Source organism: Crocodylus siamensis, chromosome 1 (genome assembly GCF_052110815.1).
Source record: "Crocodylus siamensis isolate JL-2025a chromosome 1, ASM5211081v1, whole genome shotgun sequence".
In the NCBI taxonomy this organism is placed as follows: domain Eukaryota; kingdom Metazoa; phylum Chordata; order Crocodylia; family Crocodylidae; genus Crocodylus; species Crocodylus siamensis.
The window spans coordinates 399,228,946-399,252,456 of NC_143395.1; the positions used below are offsets into that span (position 1 = coordinate 399,228,946).

The following is a 23,511-nucleotide window of genomic DNA, read 5'->3' on the forward strand; positions in this document are numbered from 1 at the left end:
CCTGCAGCCAATGAACATCCAGCGGCCGCGCTCCTGCGGGCCAATGGGAGCTGCCAGCCAATCGGGAGCCCCCCACGGGGAGGTGGGCGGGTGAGCTGGGCTCGCTCATTGGGCGGCGGCGGGGCGGGGCGGGGGCGAGGTTTGAAGGCCGGTTTGGCGCGCGGCGCTGATTGGCCGGCGGCGGGGCCGGGCGGGGCGGGGGGAGGTGGCTGCAGAGCGCAGGGAGGAAGCGGCAGCGGCGGCGCAGGCTCGCGCGGGGCCTAGGCGGCGCCGCGGTGTTCGCGCGCGGCGGCGGCCCAGGCCCGGCCCCCCCTCGCGGGGGCGGATGGCGGCGGCGGCGGCCCCGGCGCTGTACGCCTGCACCAAGTGCAACCAGCGCTACCCCTTCGAGGAGCTGTCCCAGGGCCAGCAGCTCTGCAAGGTGCCCCCGCCCCGTCACACGTTACATACATGGCTCGGGGAAGGGGCGCCATAAAGTTAGGCCGGCGGGGAAGGATCGATGACTTTTCCCCACCTGTTCCTGCGTGGGGACCATGCAGGGTCATGCGGCCGGACACTTCAGGAGCCGGCAGCAGACCCTGGGCAAGCTTGTAGTATCGCTCCCCCATCGCCAGACAGAACATTAATAATAATAATCGAAAAATGACTGTTTTCAGGCCCATTTCTGTCCAGAGCTTGGCATATGCCTTGTTCACCCATGCCCGCATCCGGCCCCGTGTCTGGCATGAATTGCGTGGCACGGAAAGGAGGCTGGGGAAACCCTGCAGGCACCCTGAGGGGGCATCTGCGTGGGGCAAGGTCATAACGGCCGTTTTTGTTTTCAGGAATGTCGCATTGCGCACCCCATGGTCAAATGCACCTACTGCCGCTCAGAGTTTCAGCAGGAGAGGTAAGGCGCACATCGCGAGAGGGGGATGGGCCAAAAACATGAGCCGGGGCTAAAATGTTCTCGCGCGTCAGCGGGATTAAAATCCCGAGTTCAGAAACGGGGCTTGATGGGTGACACTTGGCATCTGAAAGCAGCCAGCAGCCTTTTATGATCGCGCGCACCTGCCACAAGGGAAACCAGTCATCATGGGTGAAAATATGAATGGTTTAAAGTGAATGGTAAATTGTTTGCCAAACTGCAACCGCAGCAATTTGCTTCCTACTTTGCTCAGCATGAGATGCAAGAAGATAAATGCATTGTATACTTGGCTAGTTTGGACTAGTGATATTTTAAATATTTTATGAGCTTGTATGCATATTTGGTAACTAGTAAGGAATCAATACATCTTTGTTGTTGAATTCAACTTTGCAAAATTTTCTCTTTAGCAAAACTAACACAATATGCAAGAAATGTGCACAAAACGTGAAGCAGTTTGGAACGGTAAGTTGGCAGTTTATTCTCAAAAAGGCATGCAACACTCCCATTATCCAGCCAAATACAATAGATGTGCAAGGGACAGCCTGTGTCTTGATATTATGATGCACAGTTTAATATTTTAATTCAGGGTCTAAAATAGTTTCAGTTGTAAATGCACTTTTTGCACATAAAACTTTGTGAAAAATGAGTCTTTTGGGATGAAGCTTTCTATTCGGGAAAAATCTTGTGAAAAGTTATACCTTCAATGGATGAGTACTTTTGCTATTTTTAAAATAGGCACTCTTTTCCCCTGCAGGATTTTCAAGAGTTGAAATGTGCAGTCAAGTTCAGTAGTTACAAATAACTAAGTAGATTCATTGAATGTATATACTTGCACATGCATCATTTTTTCCAAGCTTTTGAACAGAAATGCTTGTATCTAGGGGCTGCTGTTGCTGTCCCTTGTCTTCAATATCTGATTAATGAGAAAATCTGATCGTGGAGCGGGGTTAGTATATAACACCCATTAATGTTTCTTAAACGAAGGTGACCACACTAGGGTTATTAAAAAAAATGTGGCTAAGTTAATTTTAATTTGCATTTCCTTACCTTTAATTGCCACTTAGATCTGTGTTACAGAAGCTGTGCATATAATGGGTAATTCTGTGTTCTGATATAACGTTTTTATCAGAGTGCAATGTGGACATTGTGGGGAGGCAGTTGAGATTCACTATAATAAAAAGCATTTCTCTTGTGAAACAAGTGCTTAGATCCTATGAACTGTGCAATTAGAGTCATACTTTTTAGGTAAGATACAACTTAATGGACAAGTTAAATATAAAAGCTCTCACCATGTAATCTGCTTAATACTTTGTAAATTGAAACAAGATGTCCTTTGGAAATCCTAAGGGATTGTAAACCAAGTATAATACAGATGTGCCAACACCTGTAGCAACATTTTATTAAAAGTGGAACTTGCTTCAAAGGAAACTGAACTTTAATGGCATTTTTAGAAACACTGGGAATTTTAGTTCCCAGTTCCATATGTTTATCAGCTTTATTTTGTGATGTAGATTAAACTCAATTTACCTTCAGTTACCAGAAGAGTTATTTTGTTCCCCAAGGGACTGTAAGCCTTAACCTGGAAACATGTGCCTGCAGCAGTCAACCCCCTGCATATTTGAAGGACTTGGGATGTTCTCAAAACCAGTCAGAAAAATGTAAATGGTCAAATTAAACTTTTGTGAGGCAGAGATATTTTTCTGGTATCTTACACTACATCACCTATATGATTGTGAGAGAGTTACTGGACAAGCTGTCGGATATCAGGTGTCTTTCCATAGGTCTCCTCAGATCTTTTGGGACAAGGGGGTTCTTATTTCTTGGTGATGTAAAAAGTTTGATTTGGTGCTTAGAGAAGAAGCTGTCATCCAAAATTAGGCATTTCTTTCATAGAACATGCGCACAAGTGTTTATTTTTCCCACTTGGGCTGGCATCTTTTAATGGAAAAAAATGTAGAGAAAATGGAATGCAGTACTAGTCGGAATGCTTCATATTTAAAGCAGGATCCCTTAAAGATTTATTAGCTTAGAAACACCATTTTATTTTTGAAAATACTAACATTAATTTAGTATGGTGGGAGCGTTGTAGTCATGATGGTCCAGGGAAAGTACAAGAGGCAAGGGTCTTTTTGTGATATCTTCTATTGGGCCAACTATATAGTTTCCTGGAAGAATTTTTATTATACTGACCTTAATTCTGCTTCTCTGTTATTTTTCAGCCGAAGCCTTGTCAGTACTGTAATATTATTGCAGCATTTATTGGCACAAAATGTCAACGTTGCACAAACTCGGAAAAGAAATATGGACCACCTCAGACATGTGAACAGTGCAAGCAGCAATGTGCTTTTGATCGAAAAGAGGAGGGAAGAAGGAAGGTATGTATTGTCTTTATTGAACTGTAACAGTTTAACATGAAAACAAAAGATATGACTGAAAATCTTCCCTCTCTAAAAGTAAAGGTGAATTTCACTAATATCAAAAAGTTGTAAAGAGCATTTAATTTACTTTTCCAATGTAAGCACCTTTCATGAAACTTTGCATTACATATGTGATCCACAAAGACCGGATACTAGCTCCTCTGCTGACCAACCTGCTCTTAAAGAATCCCTTTTTAAAAAATTTTTTGATGTCAACTCTAAAATATAATCTAACCATGACAGCTGTATAGGAACAAAGTTAATGCAACGGAATAGTGTGAGTGGGTTTTTCCCCCTACTTCCCACAACCTTAAGTATTTCATCTCTGTAACTTGGTTTTCTTACTTCCACCTTTTCCTATCAATCTTCAAGACTTCCTTTTAACCTTTGCTATGGCTCTGAGTAGACCTGTCCATTTTAACTTCTCAAACGTGCATAGACATGGCTAGCCAAGTTAGTTTGGAGTTAGGCAGGAGGTAGGGCAGTGTAGAATCTTAAGAAAAATTGGTTCAGAGAGGCATATGAGCTTTTGTGAGCAACAATCTGTTCCATCAGATGGTAGGAATGGACTGGCAGAAAGACAAGATTATATATAGAAGGGAAAGAAACAGGAGGGTGGGGAAGGCTGCTAAGAGAAGTAATAAGTGGGTTGGTTAGATCAGTTGAGATGAACAAAGCAGTTAACTCTCATGTTCCTCCAAGTGTTGAGTTAGCCCAAGTAATAGGATGTTAATACATAGTCCCTATTCATCTGCCTTGTGCCTCTTGTGTCAATCTAGTCACACGAGCATCTTTTTATTGGTGATAATCCTTTTTGTTTCAGGTTGAAAACAACACTGCCATCAAAGACATTTTTCCTTAGTTACTATAGAGGAATGGACCAGGTTCATACAGTTGAGTCGCATCATACGCACATTTAACTTACGCAAATTCATCATACGCATATGCCCCAGAGTGCAGATTGTTTGGATTCAGCCTGCAGCTGTCCCCCACAGCGCTGTGCACTGGGTCAAGCAGCTACATTGGGAGCAGTCCTGCTGGGAAGCTGTGCACGCTGGCCAGGCGGGAGTTTGGTGCAGGCTGCCCTGGGCAGGAAGGAGGGACTGTACCACTGGGCAAGCCCAAGGGTAATTTTGACTATACATGATTTTTGCCTTATGCACTGACTTTAGAATCTAACCCCCCTGTGTAAGATGTGACTCCACTGTATAACATGTCTTATTCTGCCTTGGGTTAAGAAAGGTTCCATGACCATGTGAGACCCAAGCTAAAAGTGACTGCTTCAGAGCAAAATTTTCCAGTTCTTGGAATATGTAGTATGTGTCTATATTTGGTAGTACCAATTTGCAGTGTAACTTACAATGTCGAGAAAAAGCAGGGTAAACATCCTGTACATTAAAGAATGAACTTCATATACCAGAATCACAATGATTTCTCTTGAATATTGAGCTTATCTTTCTAATACCTAGTGCATGATTACTTAACTGCAATTTTTTCCCCCAAAAAGGTTGATGGGAAGTTGTTATGTTGGCTCTGCACACTGTCCTACAAGAGAGTTCTCCAGAAGACAAAGGAACAGAGAAAAAGCCTAGGGTCTTCACATTCTAATTCATCATCCTCATCTCTGACTGAGAAAGATCAGCATCATTCAAAACACCATCACCATCACCACCATCATCACCGTCACAGCAGCAGCCATCACAAGTAAGTATTCTAATTAGCGGTAAAGCATAACTTAACGGGGGTGGGGAGGCACAACTTCGTGCCACTGGCACTGTCCCCACTGCTCCTGGGTGCTGTCTGTGATTGGGTTGCAGCCCTGTGGTCAGTGCAGAAATTGCACCGCCACTGCTGCCCCCACTGTGGCCAGGCCCTGACTCCACTGCAGCCCTGTGTCCCACTGTTTGCGCAGTAATCTTGGGAGGGCATGTGCCCCCTCCCCTCTCACCCATGCCCCCTCCACCCCCACCCGACGTGTCACCGATGATTCTGATTCTCTAAAAGGTTCTTACTTGATGGGATAAGTAGTGAGGTCATATTTCAGGACATTTTAACAGCAACAGCAACTTAACTTAACAGCAACTTTCAATTATTGAATTGAAAATGGGAATAAAATATTTTGGTGTGAGGGAGACATGCCACAGATGGGCCTGCAGCGCTACATACTACACAGCCATGCTCATCTGGATATGACCTTTGAATCTCCATGTTCCCATCACTTGAAGAGATGAGAAATAATTCAGTAAAAAGGAAATCTTGTTTGTAACCTAGTTACCAGGTAATAATGTAACTGCCTGTAGATCTAGAAGAGTAATTTAGTTAAATGGTAATGAAAATACTTTTCTTAGGAGCACTTTATTTTTGTTTTGTTCCTTCACTTTAGGAAGAGTTCTCCAGTCAATGTAGTACATTCAAGTCTTGTTGATAGTTTATGAGGTGCTGTCCCATCAGCAACAAGGCAGTGCTATTGTAAGTTAGGCTTTTGATGGTTATCTGGCCATTCTTACAATATTTTTCTCTATTTTAATTTATTCTTGCAACCTTTCTGAATATTTACACCAATCTTGCTGTGTTGTAAACAGCATACTAATTTTTTAATTGTCTTTTTACAGCCATATGTACATCCTAGTTAGTCTTAAATGGCTGTTTCTCTAAGTATTACTTTTGTTTTTTAGTACCATATTAAATGTACACTGTGGTATGAATCATTATAACTATAGATAACACTTTATAAATGCAGAGCTTTTTACAATTCCCTTCCTTGTATTTCTCAGATTTATGTATTCCAGCATATTAGTCAATGATTCCTTTAGTGAAGGCCACCTGGATATTTTCATTCTAATTCTCATTTTAATTAGCATATAACTTTCTCTGCTTTGATAAGGATAACTTTTAAATAAGATGGGCTAATTTTGAAAATGAAAAGCAAAAGTGACAATTGGAAAAACAGTCTTTCCTTTACAAAAAATAATTTTATTCCTTCTTATCCCTCTAATTTGAGGGAGAAATTGACTTGGCAGGTAAATAAGGAGGACAGAAGCCTGACTTCTGCTGAAAATCCTTTTTGATTTAAGATATAACTGGTCAAATCTTATTTCCTGAGACCTAGCAAGCATCTGGTAGATAAAACAATGTAAAGTAATTTGACTTTTAAACAGACTTATACATATGGCAGAACATATACGTGTTTTTGGAATTCTATATTATAGTATTTCTGGACAGATTGCCCCAGAAGTGGTTGCCCCACTGGACTGGTACTTTCTTGTGTTAGCAGTTTCTGTTTTAAGCCCACTTCAGCCATATCAAGATACCCAACTTTTACCCACGAGCAGAAAAGTGGACATGCTGGGGTGGGATGGAGTTTAAAAGGTATATGGAATTAAACAAGACTTAACAAGAGCTCATTTTGTTTCAGTGCCATCGTCTAGGTTGCACCATGAACCCAACTACTTTACTTGCTCTTCCCTGTACCTTTTAAATTACTTAAGGTACACACCAAAGTAGTTCTGCTCTGTCAAGTATTAAAGGAGCAGTGTCAAATTCACAAAAACTAAGAAATGCCAAAGTTAAGGTTTTACTGTCAACCTTAACTCTGCCCCTTGTTCTTTATGACAACATTTAATTAAAGGATTTTGATCTCAATAAAATATAATCATAAATGTGATTAGTAGATGCTTTGCTTACTGGCTAACAACACATGAATAATCAGTAAGTTCCTCTAAAAATGATTGGGGCAGGATTTTGTCTAGACCTACATATTGCTTGCTGCTCAGAACTTAAAAATGAGTATGTGCATGTTGTTTGGTTACAATGACTGGAAGCTGAATTCTTATTAACTGTATGTTAATTGCATGCATTTCAGAATAGGCAGCCTGAGTCCAGAGCAAGATCAGGGACTATGGAAACAGAGGTAAATACACTAACCATTTCAGAATAATTTGGTAAATTTGTCTTACAGTTTTTATTGAAAGTTTTGGGGATTTTGGAGTTCTGCTGTATGATGCAATGCGACTGCTTTAAATTTACATTTTTTCTGTATTTGATTCTAGCCATAAATCCTCTGCAGCTATTCAGAATGACACTCCAAAGAAAAAACCCAAACTGGAATCCAAGCCATCCAATGGAGATAGGTAAAGCTATATTTTCTACAACTGAGACAGTTCAACCAAGTAGAGCATTGGGTTTATGGCCCTTAGCTACTTTTGCTTGGAGAATAAAAAGTGAAAAATTGAATTGTCCATCCAGGCAACTTGTGGGTTGCATGTTTGAGTGCTGTCAGTCAGCTGAATGGCTTTACAAGTAGAAAACTGGCACTGTTTCCTGCTTTTTGAGGTACTCTGGGCACAATAAAGTAAAACTTGAGTATAAGACCACAGTCACCAAGCAAATGGTGTTCCTTAAAACTGCTTTTTCAGTTGCATGCAGGTTTGAACCTGGTCCTTGAAACTGACTTGATAGCTAGTGAATGTTTTTGGACCTAAATGTTTGAGACTACACTTTTATGCTGTCTCTGACTAACAGTGGGAATAAATGTAAAAAGTGGCTGCTTCAGTTGAGAAGTGTTTGACCCCCTCAAAGCTAATACTCAATTATATTTCTGCAGGTGTATGTAATGTGTGCCATTAGTAAGGTAATTTGCCAGTTGCATCCATTTCTGTCAGGTACATACTTTTTTGCATTAGTCCTTAAGGATGTTTGTGGAATTGTTAATTATGGAATTTGAACTTTGAAAAATATGCCGTTTTTGGTTGATGTGAGTAACAATTGTGGTCTTTTTTACTTTTAGTAGCTCTATAAATCAGTCAGCAGACAGTGGTGGAACTGACAACTTTGTCCTCATAAGTCAGCTAAAAGAAGAAGTAATGTCACTGAAACGTCTTCTGCAGCAAAGAGATCAAACCATCTTAGAGAAAGATAAAAAGGTAAAAGATAAAAGTGGTTAATAAGAACTTGGTGAATTTGTTTTGTATATTTTATGTTCATAACTGTTTTTGTAAAAAATACAGTTGTGTGTGAATGTTAAAACAATATTTGAAATATTTTTATTTTTGTTTTGTGCATTAGTTATCACAACCCTATCACATCTTTAAATTCTAATTAAAAAGATATGTGACTCTTTTAAACATAGATAGCTTATTCTAAAATGGTTTGGATTACTAATGTTTGAAAGTCCTTGCCATTCCACAATCTTAAATGGTTAATGTGAAACAATTTGAACAGAACCAAGTTTGTATAAAAGCTATCATTACAATTACTGCTTTTGGTAGCTTCTTCAGAAAATGTGCATTCTCTCTTTCTAGCGAAGGAGGCCACAGGTCAGAAAAGAATCTGACTTGCCTGTTTAAATGTGCTTTAGTGGGTGAAGCATACAAAAAAGGCAGTGGGAGGAAATTTATTCTTGCATTTGCTTGTCTGCAGTGAACACACAACTTGTATTTGTACCCTTTTTATAGGGAAAGCACTCTTAGCAACTTAATTTTGTGAGGTAAGAACTCAATTTTTTATAGTTTAACCTGTTGTATTCTGATATATTTAAAGGCATTTTAGCTCTTCTTAGGTCACTGGTCCTAGTATGTAATCCCTCTGCAGCACAGCTTGGATTAAGCAATTTTCACTAAAACCATGGAGAGTTTAATCTCTGGTCCCGCCTAACGATACTGATATTCATCTATCCTTAGTGACACTGATATTCATCTATTCACTTCGTATATATGCTTAACTTAGTGGCCATTGATTTCCAAAAATGAATAAGTTATTTATCAGAACACTTATGCTTAAATGTTTTGGTGCATTTTGGTCTTCTTTAAGCAACACAAACAAATAACTAAAGATGAATGATCACACATAGTAGCTAAACATTTACTAAAAATGTATACTTTAAAATATTTTGTTAGTATTGTATTTCATTGGTTCCAGGTTCTCTATAACTATCCAGTATTCTCTTGGTGAGAATTGATCATCAGGTCTAGTGTATATATCTATATTAGAAAAATGTAGCTGGATGATCAAAAAAAATAAGGCTTTACTTGTATTATAAAGGCAAGAATTAGCTTTTTACCCTACGTAGTGTTTTTGTACTTATGTGTTAGTACTACTGCTCTAAGCCCAATAACAAGGTTTTATTGCCACCCTGAAATATCTTGCTTCAGTCTTCAATGCCAGTGCTTAATGGTATTAACATTTGACTCATCAGTAAGGCACTTCATCCAAAAAGTGTCATCAGGAGTCATTTGGAGGAAACTACTTGCCCTTCAGATCACCATTTCTGAATCCCCAGGCAGCTTCACATTGAAGTTCTTGACATTCCTGTTTTCATAAGTTCAAAAGAGGGATAGTTCTAGGAACACTATGGCAGTATCTTGAGTAACGTATGCAAGGGTCTTCTAGATTGCAGTAGCACCTCTAGTGCTTGCTTCTGACCTTTCATCAAAATCAGCTTGAGCTTAATAGCTACACTCAAATGTCATCTCTTTGACACACAAAAAGTGGCATTTATATGCACAACCCCCATATCTCCTTTTGCTGTTAATCATTGTAGAGCAGTGTTTCATTCTTTTTGAGACCTCATCAATGCTTCAGGGCCCACATCTTGCTCACATATCTACCATGATTCTTGAAAGAAGCATGATAGTTATACACTTAACCAGGATTTCCCTCTTTCAATCCAGCTGCACAGCCATGCCTTTCCACTGTATGTGAGCCGCTTGCTGGAAGCATGTCAGATGCCTCAAATTAATTTGTTCTTCAGATAGCTAAGAAGTATATAGTTCCTTGGATGCTACTAGCAATGTCCTGTATCCAAGTGAAGAGTAGTGGATCATGTCAGTCCTGATAAGAAAATACCAGTCAGTTTTTATCAATAAGTTGCTACCCCTCACTTCAGTAACTACTAGAGATGTATTGGTCTGATATTGGATTGATACCGATATAAAGAAAATTGTCTATGTCGGATATCAGCCCGTTGGGCCGATAATTTGGCCAATAAATGCCTGTGTTGCGTGCAGCACAGCAGGGAGCAGAGCTGGCAGCATGGAGAGCTGCCTTCAGCTGGTAAGTCAGAAGGGGAGAAGGAAGGGAAGGGGCATGGGGAGATCAGATCAATGACCCCCCTGTGGTGAGGGAGGGGGCAGGGGCAGGTGCTGCCCAGTCAGGGAGGAGGGGGAGCTACAGGACAGAGGTGCAGCTCGTGGGGTGGGGCGGTTCAGATCAGTGCCTCCCCCGGTGAGGGAGGGGGCAGGAGCAGGTGCTGCCCGGGGGGGTGTGCCATGGGATGGAGGTGCAGCTCATGGGGTGGGGGCGGCTCCCACCACTGCTTGCACCCTAGGAGGGTGGGGGGCGGAAGGGTGTGTTCCCTTGGATCTGCGCAGCACAGGGCAGAATGCAGCTGGAGGGTAAAGCCGGAGCCGGCACTGCACAGGGTTTTTCCCATTGCTTGGGTGGAGGCGGGGCGTTCAGCCGTGGCCGCACCAAGGAGTGGCGTGGGGCTGGGAGTGGAGCTGTGGCGAAATTTGGGGTGGCTGCAGCTTCCACCCAGTGCTGCTGAAGCCCCCTCTGGACCCAGCCTCCAGCAAGAAAAGCAGCACTGGCTCTGGCTCCACCCTACAGCTGCAGCCCACCTTGCACCATGCAGATCTGGGGGGCACACCCTCCCCCACACCCTCCCGGGGTGCAAGCATCAGTGGGAGCTGCCCCCACCCCATGAGCTGTGCCTCTGTCCTGTGCCTCTTCCCTACCCTGGCTAGGCAGTGCCTGCCCCTGCCCCCTCCCTCACCATGGTGGGGAGTGTTGACCTACCCCACCACACCCCTTCCCTTCCCTCCTCCCTCCCCTTCCACCACACCAGACTTACCACCTGATGGCAGCTGTATCAACTATCGGACTGGTATTGGCCAATATGCCTCCTTAAATATTGGGTATTGGTATCAGCCCCCCCCAAAATCTCTATCAGTGCACCCCTAGTAACTGCTTTGTCTTTCTGGGCAAAGAGGATATTAAACTAGACTAAAAGGGGCTAGCCTTTGAAGGACAAACATCAGAAGCTTATCTATGATGGATAAGAGTGTGAACATTAGTTGCAGCTTATTAGGCAATAGTGCCTCCTGTCTCAGGAATCTGTTTGCTTTCAAACAACTGGGTTTTGCAGATAGGTCCAGAAAAGTTCTACTGTAAAAATCCCATGTAATCATTATAGTCATAAGAAGAGCAATTTTCAGAAGATTTTCAGCTCCACTCAGGTCGAAGGGAACTTTCTTAGGATAGTTAATTTTTCAGAAAGCTGATTGTTATTTTATCTCAATTACTTTATTATATCTGGCTTATTTGCTTCTGTGGATGCTTCATTTCCTAATAAATCTGACCAGAGTGGTCCAGAATGGCTTATGCTTCTGTCCACTGCACTTGAGAGTTAAAATGCCTTTAGAGGATCCGTTTCTGCCCATTTTGTGCTCAGGATCTGAGACCCAGGAGCAAGTAACTTTGCTATATATGTTTCCCGTGGTTTTTTTCTCCATCACTTTGGTGCTTGTAAAAGAAAAGGTTGTTTTTTGTAATTTCTCAGTTGGTCTAATAAAAGGTATCATTTTGGAACCAAGAGTTCTAGATTTTTGCATCTTTTTTATGGATCCACTGAAATTTACTTTCAGTTTATATGTGAGAAAGGGCTTACTCTAAGGAATCCTTTTATTGTATCTCTGGAGGTGTCACAAGTTAATGTGTTATGCTAATTATGTACATGTTGCAGCTAAAGACTTGCAAAGCAGTCTTGTAGCTGAGAGTATGGATAAGCACTTTAAATTGGTGTGACCAAATATTAGAAACACTATTGAGGAGCTAGACCCCATATCCAATTCCTGAGCAAAATAAATACAGACATTTGTGTTCAATGATTTCACATACAGCAAAATTAAATACTCCTTTTATGAGAAATTTAACTCTATTGAGCTGGTATTACTAAAAGTACGTGACGATGAACCTATTTCCCCTGAGACTCTTTAGCTGGTCAATCTGAAGCCTTCGGTGCCTGTCATATGGACCTGTGAAATAGTACAGTTAAAAACAATATAATACAGCATTCCAGGAAACCCTCATAGAAGTTGCTGTGTTTTTTAGTTGACAGAGCTGAAGGCAGACTTTCAATACCAGGAATCTAATTTGAGAACAAAGATGAACAGTATGGAAAAAGCTCACAAGGAAACTGTGGAACAACTACAGGTAATTACTTTACAGAATAGTTTAAGTTAAAGGTGTCGTAATAAGAGTTAGTTTTATGTAAATACTTTAAACATTGAACTGTGTTATTTTATCCAGCTTACATTCATTACATTCGTTCACTCTCCTAAGTTGTTTGTAGCTATCTGCAGATTCAGGTATATTTCTCCATATGAGTTAACACTCAAGACATGGTACAAGTATGTCTTTGTAACTAAATGTAAAAACCTTTGAGACTTGTCTTTACCCGCCAGTTGCTTCTGCTTCTTAGAAGCATGGCTCCCACTTTGTGGAATGCTTATTTACCTGTTTATCTGACTTAATGACTTAGCATAACCATGTAAGTTTGCATTCAGTATGGTGATGTAAGCCACACTGAAAGCAACTGTTTGAGCAGTAGGAAAACTCGAACCAATTCATTTGTACATTTTAGAATGAACAAATGTTTCTCTGATACAAAAAAATAGATACTGATTTTTGCAATGTGGTACAAGGAGTTTGGCAATCCATCTACCATGTAAAATTAACGGAAAATGTGTAATGTAGCTGTAAATACCATACACTGTGGTGAAAGTGTCATCCATTATATCCTTGATTATTCTCAGAATACAGCTTTTTGAGCAGTGGTGTTGTTGTAAATTCATAAGGCTGTCAGCTTCTCCATGCCGTGTCACTAATGGATATAATATTGGAATGGAAACTATTAGGATTTTGCAGAATTGCTTTTATTATGTTTAAACAGGAGAGCATTTCTATAAAACTTTCTTTTTATCTGTATTACAGGCCAAAAACAGAGAACTACTCAAACAGGTTGCAGCATTGTCAAAGGGTAAAAAGTTTGATAGAAGTGGGAGTATACTAACATCTCCTTGAGGAACTGGCTATTCATGTGGGGGTTACTACTCAATGTAAATTTGGGTAATTCTGTGAAGCCCTTAAAATCCTGTGTAGTGGAAAAATATTTTTGCACACCAGATTAGTTGGCATGTTTCCTACACATTTTTATAATATGCAGCTTTTTTAGTTATTGTTTGGATTAGATCCTTCAACTGGCTTGAAGATTTTTTTTTAAATTTTTTTGATATTGGGAACTTTTTTGCCAGCAATAGTATTAAACAATTGCAGAGAGGTAATATAGCAGTGCTCTTTTTAAAACACAGCATGCAATAACAAAATAGGTGTACTTTCTAAAGAGTTCAAAGCAACAGTGGAGTCCTTTAAACTATGCTAACTTCAGCCAAAAGTCCATTTTCAAGTTTATAAATTTACAACGATCTCTCTTTTGAAATACAAATGTGAACATTGGGTTCTGGCAACTGTTCTTTTACTTTGTATCAAAATATAGTAAAAGTAAGATGGAAATCATGGTGCTTTCAAGCGAGGCTCAAAAGGCATAATGTTTATGTAAATACAGTTGTAACAGTTATATTCTTAGTCATAACAGGTAACTAGCATTTTACATTCTTGTGATAGGGATTTGCTGAAAAATGATCTATTGTACAGTATCAGAGGCAGTGTGGTTTTTTTGTAAGATTTACTGTAGACTTTTCTTGCAAGTGCCTTTCTCCAACTGTTTATTTATAGGAATGTTGGTATTTTGTACATAAGGTTTTTGTTTTAAAATCATGTTTAATAGATGTTTATGTGTGTATATAAATGTGTGTACAGAGGAATCGGAAACAAAGATCAAAGTTGCTAGTACAGTGCTTGAAGCAGCATTAAGAACTAGCTAATTGATGGGCAGTGAGTATTGTCTTTAGGTAACATTAACTTGTGTTGGGGTGTTGGGTCTTGCTAGTGCTGCTCATGCCAAACACTTCCTAAATAGAGAAAAGTGTTTTTTGCTTCACTAAATTTTAGTGGTTTTGTTTATTTTTCCATCTGGAAAAAAATTTTCAGTCCTAGTTTTTCAGTTTCACAGCAGACATGCTCCCAATGTTACCTTCTGAATTAGTGATATAGCAAAGCTCAATGTCTTATTTTTAAAACCGTAATGTTCAGAATGTTTTAAGTGTGCTAGCTGTAACTTATGGGTGCTCTTTTCAATTCAATTGCTAGATTCACATATTTTGCGTAGTAAAGATACACACCAAGAAAACAGTAGCCAAAACTGTAACTATTAACTGTAAAGTTAGTAAAGGGAATGGATATTATTTCAAAACTGATTAATATTTTTTCAGTTTATAAATTATATCAGTTCAGATTTAGTTTTGTTAGCAGTTGACTTTTATCACAAGGATTTGAATTAGACTAAATATAAAATAGCATAGATAGAGGTCTCTGAAGAAAGCAAGCTAAAAACCAGCATAAATTGGAAAAGACTTCTGTCAGACGATATCTCTAATTCAGCTGTTGATTTTTTTATTTTATTTTTATTCTTTTTTGGGTAAAGTATAACTTCTTGCACTTCAGTTAACTTAATTGTGTGTGATGCCCAGCATTTGGAAAACTAGACTCTGAAGTTCTCTGGCTCTCCACCCCCTTGCTACTAAGCTGTGGACAAATTCACAGAGGTTTAGACATGTTTTAGCGGAAACACAGACTTATAAATAATTGGAAAATTAAGGTAGCTTGTTTCTTATGGTGTAGGGTTTTTTGTACACTAAAGTCAACTTTGTACGTTTATAAATACTGTTCTTTAAACTTGCTAATACAGCTAGGATAGAAGGTGCTGCTCCTATCCTCTTGGGTTGTTCATGTGAGAGATTTGTTTTTTTAATATAGGCATTTTTCTGTATTTCTTTAATTCAGAATACTATTTTGATACCATTTTTTCTGGTTTAATGGCCACCCACATCTGGTGGGTTTGCTTTTAAAACAAATTCAAAACTGAACATCAAATTGATGAGCTATCTTAAGACTTATTCAAACCTCTGTAAGCTGCAATAGGAAGTTTTTAAAAAAAACAAATTGAAGTTCAATATTATGAATATTTGTGGTTTATAAATCCCAGTGCTAAAAACTTTTAGGGGCTTCACAGTATTTAGTTCTAATTAAATACGTGATCTTTTTATTCCATAACCTCATTTTTAACTTGAATTTTTAAATATTGTAAACTAGTAAATTGAATCCCAGTTCTGACAAATGGTGTCCTGGAGCTGTAGAATATCTGACATAATGAACTGATGTTCTTTTTAATGTGGATCTGCAAGGAGATATGTTGTACTGTATTGTGCTTTTTAGCCTGTTTTCAGATGTTGATTAGCATTGACCAGTGATGGCCATTTTGGCTCAAGTTATTTATGTATTTTAAGCCTATGAATATTGCAGTCCCCTTTTAGATAGTATGTCTAAATATGCATTCTGCAGTGAAGATATTCAGCTGTCCACATGTATAGACTATTGAAATACTGTACTGGCACACATCTGACTGTTGACATTTTGTACCTTTTCTAAATCCAGTATTTCACAATAAAAGCTTGTCAAAATACTAACCTGTCCATTTTATATTATTCTGAGAAGTATATTTTGTTTAAACATCTACAGTGCCAGAATTAACCAAAACTCAGTGTCGGTCCCATTTTTGAGAAAAATCGTAAAGGCTCTATTATGCAGAATGCTAGCCTTCTGCAGTAATTACATACAGAATAATTTTACTGTTTTAGTTATACACGTCAGATTATTTCTCTTGTCTATCTGTTATAATGCATAGAGTGATAATGCATGGAACTGTTTTAATTGAGAAGAGTGGGGAAGTAACTGTATTTAAGTCAAACTTTAAACAAGCTGGATGATGGAATATAAAGAAAGATTTAATTGCAAGATTCCCATTGTCTCAACAGAGCTGGTTCATTAAACTTCAGACCATTTTTCCATGCCGTGCATTTAGTCCTCAAAAAGCCAATTAATTTATGTTAACATTTGTATTTTGTCTCCAGAGAAAACTAGACATTTCCATTTTCCATCTCCTCAATTACAGAATCTCTGTTTTGGAAGGTAGACAAGTCGTTTTTTGAAGGCCACTCTAGAGTAGTTGGAACATATATGCTGCCAACAGTAGCATTGTAAGCAATAGGCAATTTGTTTTTTATAATGGATGAGGCAGATTTTATTTGGTAATATCTTTTCTGTACCAGCTTTGTAGTTTAGAGATGTCAGATAGGCACAAAACGAGGAAATATGTCCATGAAACATGTCTCCAAACTATATTGTTGGTTCAGGAAAAAATACTGCCAGACAAATCCTGTTTCTTATTTTCTTGACCATCACATTTAAAGCACCACTTCTACGTTACTACTACTACTTAAAGCGTCAAGATAATTTTATCTTGTCAGTGTTGAAATGGGTTAAGCTGACACTTATTGTAGATGGGAAAGGCTCAAATATTTTTAAAAATTAGTTTTGGGTTCATTTTTTTGAATGTGGTTACAGTAGAACCTAGACACTTTTTTTGTTAAGTTTAGATTCTTATGGACTCTGCGAGGGTGAGGGCTTGCAAACCACCTGGGCGCATATAGCCACAGCAAACAGCTGTGCAAGAGCACAGAAGAGGTTCAGCTACTTGCTATGGATTGTACTTCAAAGGGCACCATGAGGTGTATGGGACCACTGATGAGCTCCAGATAGTCAGAGAAGCAGCATCCTTTGAAGTAGAAGCTGCAGCAAATAGCTGAGGAATCATCTTTAATTCAGCAGCCCATGGCAAATGAACCAGGCTGCAACCACTTGCATATGAATGGTCCAGTTTCTACTGTGTGATGTTAGTTTTCTTTGTAGTGTTTACAGGATCTATTACAGCGCAATGACTATTGCTTGCCCCTAACAAGTCAATTATGGTATTATTATGATAGAGTAATTTTCTTTTGGCCTGGTCTAAGTCAGAGTGTCACTAGCTTATGAAATCAGTCTTCAAGTCACAGTGAAAAGTGATGCAAAATTATCCAGACACATTTTTTTTTTAAATTTGGCTTTTATGACACAACCTAAACCAATGTTTTTAAACTGAATACAGGGTCAGCATAGGGTTTTTCTTCTGATTTAAAAAAATAGATTTAATTTAATTCAATGTAGTCCACGTGTAAACAAGACCTTGCACGGTCTTTAATGGTCTTCACAAGCTTTGAATTCATACTTCTTAGAAAAACACTTTAAAGTGGTTGATTGCAAATTCTGATCTCAGTTGTCTTCTTTAACATAGTGAATGTCTGTCATTATTTTGTATTTATGACACTTTTTATTAAAATTCCATTAATATCCCTTCAAAGGTCAAATATAATTTAATAGGAAGAAGTCCCGCTGTTCCCTCCTCCCCTCCAACACATGCGCATCCGCGCGTGCGCACACATGCACACTCCTGGAAACAGAAACACATGAAACTGGTGGAACTGTCTCATGCATCTCTGTTTCTGGGACACTTGGGAATGTTCCAGTTTTCCACTTGACTCTTGAATCAGTTATTTCAACACAGGCCCTTTCTCAAAGACCTTCTGGCAATTAAGAGCAAGTTGTGCTTGGAGAGCTGGGTTAAGTTTGAGGAACTTTCAAAAGTTTCAGGCAAGTGTTTACATAAGCTGCCTTGTTTCACAATTATATCAAGACAAGAGATTTTCCTTTTGCTTTTTAAAGCTTCACCCTGCCAGAAGAAACAAAAGTTCTTTAAACTTGGTGATCTTTCTGTTGCCCTACTTGGTTCTGGATTAGTGTTGAAAATTTTGCCACTACAGCTATTCTGGTCAGGGACATGGCTATGAGAGATTTGTGCCAAAATAAGGGTATAGACCCTTCTAGTAATTGCAAATGATACATGTACAAGCTGTTAGGCTATAACTGTTCTGTGTGCCCCTGTATTGATACAAGTGTAACAAAACCATTGTAACTTTAACCTGAATGAAAGAGTTACAGTGATTTAGTACAGGCCAGTCTCAGTGGGAAAGGGCAGATAAGACCTTTTCTGCTCTAGAAAAATTTCCTACCGCTCACTGAGTCATATAACTGCTAGTAGCATTAGTGGAAGCTTTAGTATGACTCCAGTATGTGCCTTTAGCGGACTGTACAAGACACCATAATACCACCATGCCTCTGCTGGGGAAAAGCAGCAGCCCAAAGACTGGAGAGAATATGCTGACTCAATCTTCCTACCTGGGCACATATGAGGACTTCCTGTATAAGAAATATTTCTTTTATAAGCAACAGTTTCAAGAAGTGACAGCCAACATCAATTAATCAATTCCCCTCGCTGCGTTTTCTTGGCTAAGTTTCCTTGTTCTTTCAGGTGACATAATTGCTCCAATTTGTGACGTGACTGTTAAGCAACCCATTGTGCTCTCACCTGCTCTCTACGGCAGACAGTGTGACTGCTTAAAAAACAACTATTTGTGTACATGCAACCTTGCTTTTAAATCTGGATGTGATCAGAGTTCACGCAACTTTTCCTCTATTTTTAAGTGCTGAATATAATAAATAAATGTGAATGGCTACTTTACTTCTCTTTGCTCCACAGTTTTAGAACCCTCTTCCACCTTTCTTTGGGTCGAAATAGAGGTCACCAACTGAAGTGCATCGCTTATGCCAGGATGGGTCCGAGTACAGCTGATCCACTTAATTGGGTGAAATGCACCTCACCCATTGTCCTCCTTGTCGATGCTGCAGGGCAATAGGTGACATGTTCTCCCAGGCCCAGCCCTGCACAACCCACGAATTCCCAGGCAGGATTGGGTATTCCCCACGTACTGAGCCATGTTCCTGGGATCTCCAATGTGTGTCTCAGCAAGCAGGGAAACCCTGACTCAAGCCCCCAGAGCACCTGCCCGGGGTGATTTGTGCAGCTCTGTGTTGCCGTATTTTCTATCCATAAAGCAAACATATCTGACACTATAAAGCAGCACAAATTATTGCTACCTTTTGTCATGACTACATTATGGCACAACAAAGGGTATGGACACCGGTTTGCTTTTGTTTTGTGCCGCCATAAACATTACCATGAAGGCACAAAGGCAATGAAAGTTGATGTCTGTTTCAACCCCAGGTAAATCTTTTCATTTATATAACGCAGTTAAAAGACTGTATTTTATTTGGTATGATACTTAGGCTTCTGCTTCTTTCCCAGACCTGAAAAAGGGCACTTTGTGCCTGAAGGCTTGTCTAACATCTCTCCCAGCTATACACTTGGTTCAATAAAAGATATGGCCCAAAAAACCCTGTGAGAAGCAGATTTTGTGGGTGATATCTTTTATTGGGCCAACTACATGTGTGGGATAGATTCAGACAAGTTTTCAAATGAGGTTCAGTCTGCATATTCTATTCCTACTATGCAGTTGGTCCAATAAAAAGCACTACCCACAAAAATCCTTGCCTATCACACATTTCCTGGATCATCACAGCGGCAACTACTCCAATACTACCAAAAAACCCCTTTCTTCTCACAATGGCTGCTTATATACTATTAGCCACTAGATGTTGCTTAAATTACATACTTTCACAGAAGTATATGCCTGCAAGTGTGCTACCGCATACTGTCAACTACACAAGAGCTTTGCATAGAGAGAACTTTCTCTCTACAAATGAAGACACAAAACAATAAAAATTGGACCGTCCTAACTCCTTAAACAGACATGTGCCATGAATGCATTTTAGTAGAACTGAATTTATAAAGTAAAGATGTAGATGCATGTTCATTTTGAATAGTTAAATCAAAACAACATTTTAGTGCTTGACCAGTAGCCAGCACTTAAACTGTGGTCTCTATCCATGAATCTCAAGTCATTTTACTTAAAAGGAACAAGACCCACCAGTATTATAGATGGGGAGCTGTGGGAGAAAGTGTGTCCACTGTCACATAGCAAGGCAGTGATAATGGCAGGAACAGAATTCAAGGCTCCTGACTTCTAGTTCACAGCCTCATATAGTGAACGCCCTGCCAGGTTGAATCCATGTTAATGAGAGGGAAAATAATAATTCCAGAATGCGCAGGCAGAAGGTTATGCTTTTGGCACCAAATTTAATGAAGATTGACGATTTCCTTTTTTTTTTTCCCCCTGGGTCTGACGTAATTCTGATCCAGGTCTCTCCCAAATCATAAGATTGAGTTCACAGAAATGTTTGGAATCTTGTGTCTTGCCAATGAAGGGTATAATTCAGGTCATTACTTAAGAATTCGACATCTATGTGAATTCATTCCTCAAGCAACATTATGATTTCAGTACCAGTAATCAGTTTATTAAATGACCAAAAGATTTCATCCATATGTTGTGCAGGGCATGTTTTGTATTTGTATCATAGTCAACAATAAGATCTGATTCAGAAATATAAACAATACCAAATGAATAATTAATATTGCCAGCTCCTGTGTGCTATTGAAATACATACTGCCTTTATGGAAAAATCGATGTCTAGCCAAAATGTTGAAGACCCTTATTAAGGGTTGTAAGGAAAACCTCCAGATTCTCAATTTTTTATCTATATTCATCCTTTTCAGTTCACTTTAGTCAAGCAAACTTAATTTTTGGATTAATTTTCTAGCTGCTAAGCAAATACAATAGGGAGAATTTTTAATTTTAAAGAGAGAATTGGAAACTAATCATCTAAATATAGTTTGCTGAGCTTGTAAAATACATAGGGGTTTGGGTTTGTTTGGTTTTTTTTTTCATGAGGAAGCAGTCCCAGGAGCTATTTTGGGAAGAAAGCTTCAAGTAAACAGGGCATGAAGCAGTGACCTCTCACCCATTTCTTCCCTGGTGATATGTTGATAAAATGATGTAATTCCCATACTATGCAAGTGCAGAAAAAATCTGCCAATGTTTCTTGTATTTTGTTTTTTTAAAGGACAGAAGCTGGGTAAAAAAATTTTAAAAATGCCTAAATCTAATTTTTGAATATGCCTAATTCTCACTGAAAATTAATGAGACCTAGGACCTTGTTACACAGTAATTTTGGGGGGCTCCTGGAGTTCTTAATCCCTGGATTGTCTGCACATTAACACCTGGAGCTGGTTTTCAGCACTTCTGCATCTTAAACTTTTGTGATTCCAGCGCAGGATTATCTCTAATCCGTATTGCCCAGTGGGTGTTACACTAAGGGGTAGCCATTCTCAACTCTACCTTAGTGTAAACACCTTCTCACCCCTGCTGGCCCAGATCAAGGCCACTGCTCTTCCCCTTGCCCCCACAGCATCCTAGGTCCACACTTGCAAGGAAATCCAAGGAAAGACTCCCATTGACTTAAATAAGACTTGTATTGGGCCCTATTTTTTGATTTAACCCTATCATGTAGTGCATGAAAAACCATAGGCCATTGACTTTAACGAGGACTACATGAAGTTTTGTTTGATCACAAATTCTGTGTAAACTCCAACAGTATTCAAGTGGGAGGTAGCCCGTTGTTTTTTTGTTGTCTGTAAAGGTGGTGGTGTCCATTGCTCGATACTGGACATTGACTGTGCAGCAGCCTAATAACCATGGATTCTGGTTTTCTTTGATTAAAAAAAATCACCAATTTTTGGATTTAAAAAAGTAACTCAAAATCCACATTTTTCCATGATTAAAATGAAACACCACGATTGATTGATTGATAGATAGATAGATAGATAGATACTGGATTTCGGGTTAATTTTTTTAATCCAAAAATTGGGTATTTTTTTTTAATTGGAGAAAACCAGGATTCCTGCTAATAATACTGCACAGTAGTGTATCAGGCAGCAACCGTGTTAATATTCTCCTGCGCACAGTAAGTGTCACTAAAAACCCAGTAGCACAAGTTATTTGCATTGACTTAGTACTCAGTTAATCAAGTACAAAACATAATGGGCAGTAACTACGGTGCATTAATGAAGGTGTAGACATGCCCACTGAATATAATTTTCTTTCTGCTTTATTGCAATATACACATAGGAATGTGGTACTTCTTTGAGAAGATTTGTGACAGAACAGTATTTTCTGTTTAGGATATGAGCACAGAGAGAAATCACAGCAAAATTAGATGTCTAGGTACATCTTAATTCAACTTAGACTGCATTTACATTCTGCTTTGAGTCAAATACATTGAACAAAGATTAAACAAAAATAACCTGTAGGCAAATCAATATGAGAAGTAGCTAATAAAAATGTTTATGGTGACTCAGAGAAACCTGCGTACTTAATTTCTGTGTCAGATCTGTAATCACCCTGTGCAAATATGTGCTTAGTCTCAGAAAAAAACTAAACCAAAAATGATGTATATGGGAAGTAATAATGTATTTTATGAAGAGAAAAAACCCCACTATTTATTCCAAATTATGATTGCAATTAGGACCACACAAGAACTGGCATACTGGGTTGAGACCAGGAAATCAATCTAGTCTGGTAGTTTGGCTCTACTACTTCTGTGTGGAAACTAAAGTAGACAAAGTAGACAGTGACAAAATAATATATTCATGGGGAGGTTTCTTCTTTGTCCTGTTTATTGGAAGTTGTCTCAAATCCAGAAGATTTTTATTCCTTGACCTGTGGCCTCAGTGATATTTTGTGACAGTGAGTTCCCATAGACTAATCTATAGTTACACAATATCTGAAGTACCTTATTTACTCAAATAGAAGATGACCCTGATTATAAGATGACCCTGCAATAATTAGATTTTATACAAGGGAAATTTATAAATCTCTTATAATTTTCCAGGTATAGAATCTAATTATTGGAGGTTTGCCTTGAATTTGTCCCCCTCCCACTGCTACAGCAGGGAAAATAAATCTGGAGAGTCAGGAGCTTCCATGCCTTCTGCACCCCCAACTTCTTCCCCCTAGAGCCCCTTTTCCCCCACCCCTTAATGTCAGACCCTGCTCTCCCTGCGCATATGGAAATGATAGAGAAATTTGAAAACACTGACTTTGAAATAACCACACCTATATACTTAGTTCATCTAGAATTGAGGCATTTACTTTTTTTTGAAACTGCTGCAAGTTTTAACACAGGTATTCCAGAAACCCTTTTGAGCAGCATTTTGACACTACTTATACATAGTACAAACTATGCATGATACTAGTCCAAAAACAAAGGCTCATGATTTACCAC

General features: G+C 39.1%; 1 protein-coding gene across 3 annotated transcripts; it reads left to right on the forward strand.

The window, feature by feature from the left end:
- Nucleotides 1-196: 196 nt before the first annotated feature.
- FAM76B (family with sequence similarity 76 member B) lies at nucleotides 197-15,961 on the forward strand. 3 transcript variants are annotated; one of them, XM_090030386.1, is made up of 10 exons: nucleotides 197-421; nucleotides 825-889; nucleotides 1,315-1,369; nucleotides 3,127-3,282; nucleotides 4,832-5,028; nucleotides 7,187-7,234; nucleotides 7,374-7,454; nucleotides 8,111-8,246; nucleotides 12,433-12,534; nucleotides 13,315-15,961. In XM_090030386.1, the coding sequence occupies exons 1-10, from the start codon at nucleotides 326-328 to the stop codon at nucleotides 13,402-13,404; spliced, it is 1,026 nt and encodes a 341-aa protein (XP_089886512.1). In that variant the 5' UTR covers nucleotides 197-325; the 3' UTR covers nucleotides 13,405-15,961. The 3 variants fall into 3 exon arrangements, with proteins under 3 accessions (XP_089886512.1, XP_089886514.1, XP_089886520.1); XM_090030388.1 differs by having other exon boundaries at nucleotides 8,114-8,246; XM_090030394.1 differs by lacking the exons at nucleotides 197-421; nucleotides 825-889; nucleotides 1,315-1,369; nucleotides 3,127-3,282 and adding an exon at nucleotides 4,188-4,451.
- Nucleotides 15,962-23,511: the final 7,550 nt, after the last annotated feature.

Bases quoted from the DNA above. Each gene is read 5' to 3' on its own strand.
- FAM76B (XM_090030386.1), top strand. From the start codon at position 326: ATGGCGGCGGCGGCGGCCCCGGCGCTGTACGCCTGCACCAAGTGCAAC. The intron at 5,029-7,186 runs GTAAGTATTCTA...CATGCATTTCAG, and splicing joins CACAGCAGCAGCCATCACAA to AATAGGCAGCCTGAGTCCAG. The intron at 12,535-13,314 runs GTAATTACTTTA...TCTGTATTACAG, and splicing joins AAACTGTGGAACAACTACAG to GCCAAAAACAGAGAACTACT.